The sequence below is a fragment of the Frankliniella occidentalis genome, unplaced genomic scaffold (assembly GCF_000697945.3).
Source record: "Frankliniella occidentalis isolate FOCC.00 unplaced genomic scaffold, Focc_3.1 Scaffold24, whole genome shotgun sequence".
NCBI classification, from domain to species: Eukaryota; Metazoa; Arthropoda; class Insecta; order Thysanoptera; family Thripidae; genus Frankliniella; species Frankliniella occidentalis.
This window is the reverse complement of record NW_026267154.1, coordinates 55,941-57,776: the sequence shown is the minus strand read 5'-3', so window position 1 is coordinate 57,776 and position 1,836 is coordinate 55,941. Positions and strand designations below refer to the sequence as shown.

The 1,836-nt window shown below is 50.1% G+C and overlaps 1 protein-coding gene across 1 annotated transcript in view; it reads left to right on the top strand.

Annotated features, from left to right (window-relative positions):
* LOC113205099 (protein slit) overlaps positions 1-1,836 on the top strand; it is a 201,566-nt gene that overhangs the window by 172,468 nt on the left and 27,262 nt on the right. Inside the window, exon 5 of the mRNA XM_052265162.1 lies at positions 1,369-1,440. Coding sequence (XP_052121122.1) covers positions 1,369-1,440 — 72 coding nt within the window. The remainder of the gene's footprint in view (positions 1-1,368; positions 1,441-1,836) is intronic.

Genomic DNA, 1,836 nt, shown 5'->3' with positions numbered 1-1,836 from the left:
GAGAGAGAGAAGGTGGGGGTGAGGATGAGGCACCACTGGTCGAATGATGCTGAAATATTTGGTTAGAGACCGAGAAAAGAGGGGCGGGGGGAGAATGAGAGAGACGCAGCAGCCCATCCTGACCTGGACGTTTTGCGAAATTACCGGTGCAGGGGCTGTGGGGTCCCTCCCCCTCTTCTCTTTTCCGCGTGCGGACCGCTTCGGGTTTTGCGTCTTCTAATTGGCCATTAGAACGGTCTGAGGCCTCATCGGCGGCAAGGAGAGAGCCGGGGCGGGCTCGCGCTTGTAAAAGCGGCGGGGTAAGGGTGAGGGAGAGGGAGAGGGATATAGAAGTGTGCTAACCGGGAAGGAGATGTTCACCACCTGCAGCGATTTACGGATAGAGGGGGGGGAAGAGGGAAAAGAGGTGGGGTGGGGGTGTTCGCGCCATGACAGAATTAAAAATACTTCGTAACGGACTAGTCAATAAGTCGAGAGGGGATGGCCAAGGTGAGGTTTCCAAGTAAATCGATACATGACAGTCGCAGAGGACCGCTAGAAAAGAAGATAAAAATGCTATACTTGAAGAATTCCATCGGACATTTAGATTACAAATCATGTTTTGCTTCTGTAGCATTAAAAAAAGATTAAATCACAACTAACCATTGATGTTTTTTTTTTAAAAAAAAATATGTTTTTTTTTCCCCTATTTTAAAAATTGAACATGACGGTGATGGTGCTGGTTGCCCTTCTGCGATGATAGAGACGCACGGCTATCGATGGTGTGTGTGTTGTGTGCGTGTGTGTGCGAAATGATGGAATGACATCAGAAATGCGTTAAGGGGAGGGTGTGGGTGGGCGGTGGCTGAGATACTGGAGGGCTGCTCCCGGGGCCCGGCTAGAGGGGTGGTGCGGTGGACCGCGGCGTGCGCGCTTCCCACGGCCTGCACACTGTCACGACGGGTCCCCCCAGCCGGGGCGGGGTCTCCACAGCCACCCTTACTACGATGTTGTGCACTCGAAATTCTTGTTTAACACTCTTTTTTTTTAAAAAAAATTGTAGCTTACGCGTATCATGCACCTCTTCCGCCATTTTCAATACGTCAGTTTGAACATAAGTCTCCACACTGCCGTATACAAAAATGCCGAAGCGGTGCATGATGATATAGATGTATGCGTAAGCTACATCTAAAAGGGTTTGTAAGAGACAAGTGTTCACTGTTTCACAATATGTACCTTTTTCGAAGTTTTTAATTTACAAAACAATGTAGGAAATGTTCGATTTGTCGAAAATATTAAAAAAAATATATACCAAGGGTAAGGGTACTTCTTGTATGGTCGACTATGCAATAATACTAACGTGCTTTGTTTCTCTTTTACTTGTTGCAGGGACCTGAGCAACAACGAGCTGAAGGGCATCGGCAAAAACTCGCTCCGAGGCCTGGGGTCGCTTCGCACCTTGTGAGTATTCTCATGGGAAAGGGTGGGGAGGGGGGGGGGCAGGAAGGAACCGGAGGCGACCTTATGGGGTTGATTGCTGGAGAGGTTGCGAAATTTGCATCTCCCTTGCACTCGGTAAAGCTCTATGAGCATCTCTCTCTCTCTCTCTCTCTCTCTCTCTCTCTCTCTCTCTCTCTCCCTCTCTCGCTCGCTCGCTCTCTCTTACTCTCTCAGTTCTCAGTTCGTGGTGGCGCTGGGTATCTGCGTATTATTTATTCAGAACAGGTGTGGCAACCCGACGCGGGACGGGAGGTGTGGGGAGGGGGAGTCGGGTCAGCTTAGTGGAAGCCCCTGTGCACTTGCTGCGAATAAGAGAGAGAGAGGAGGGGAGAGGGGGGTGCGGGATTGCTCCTCATG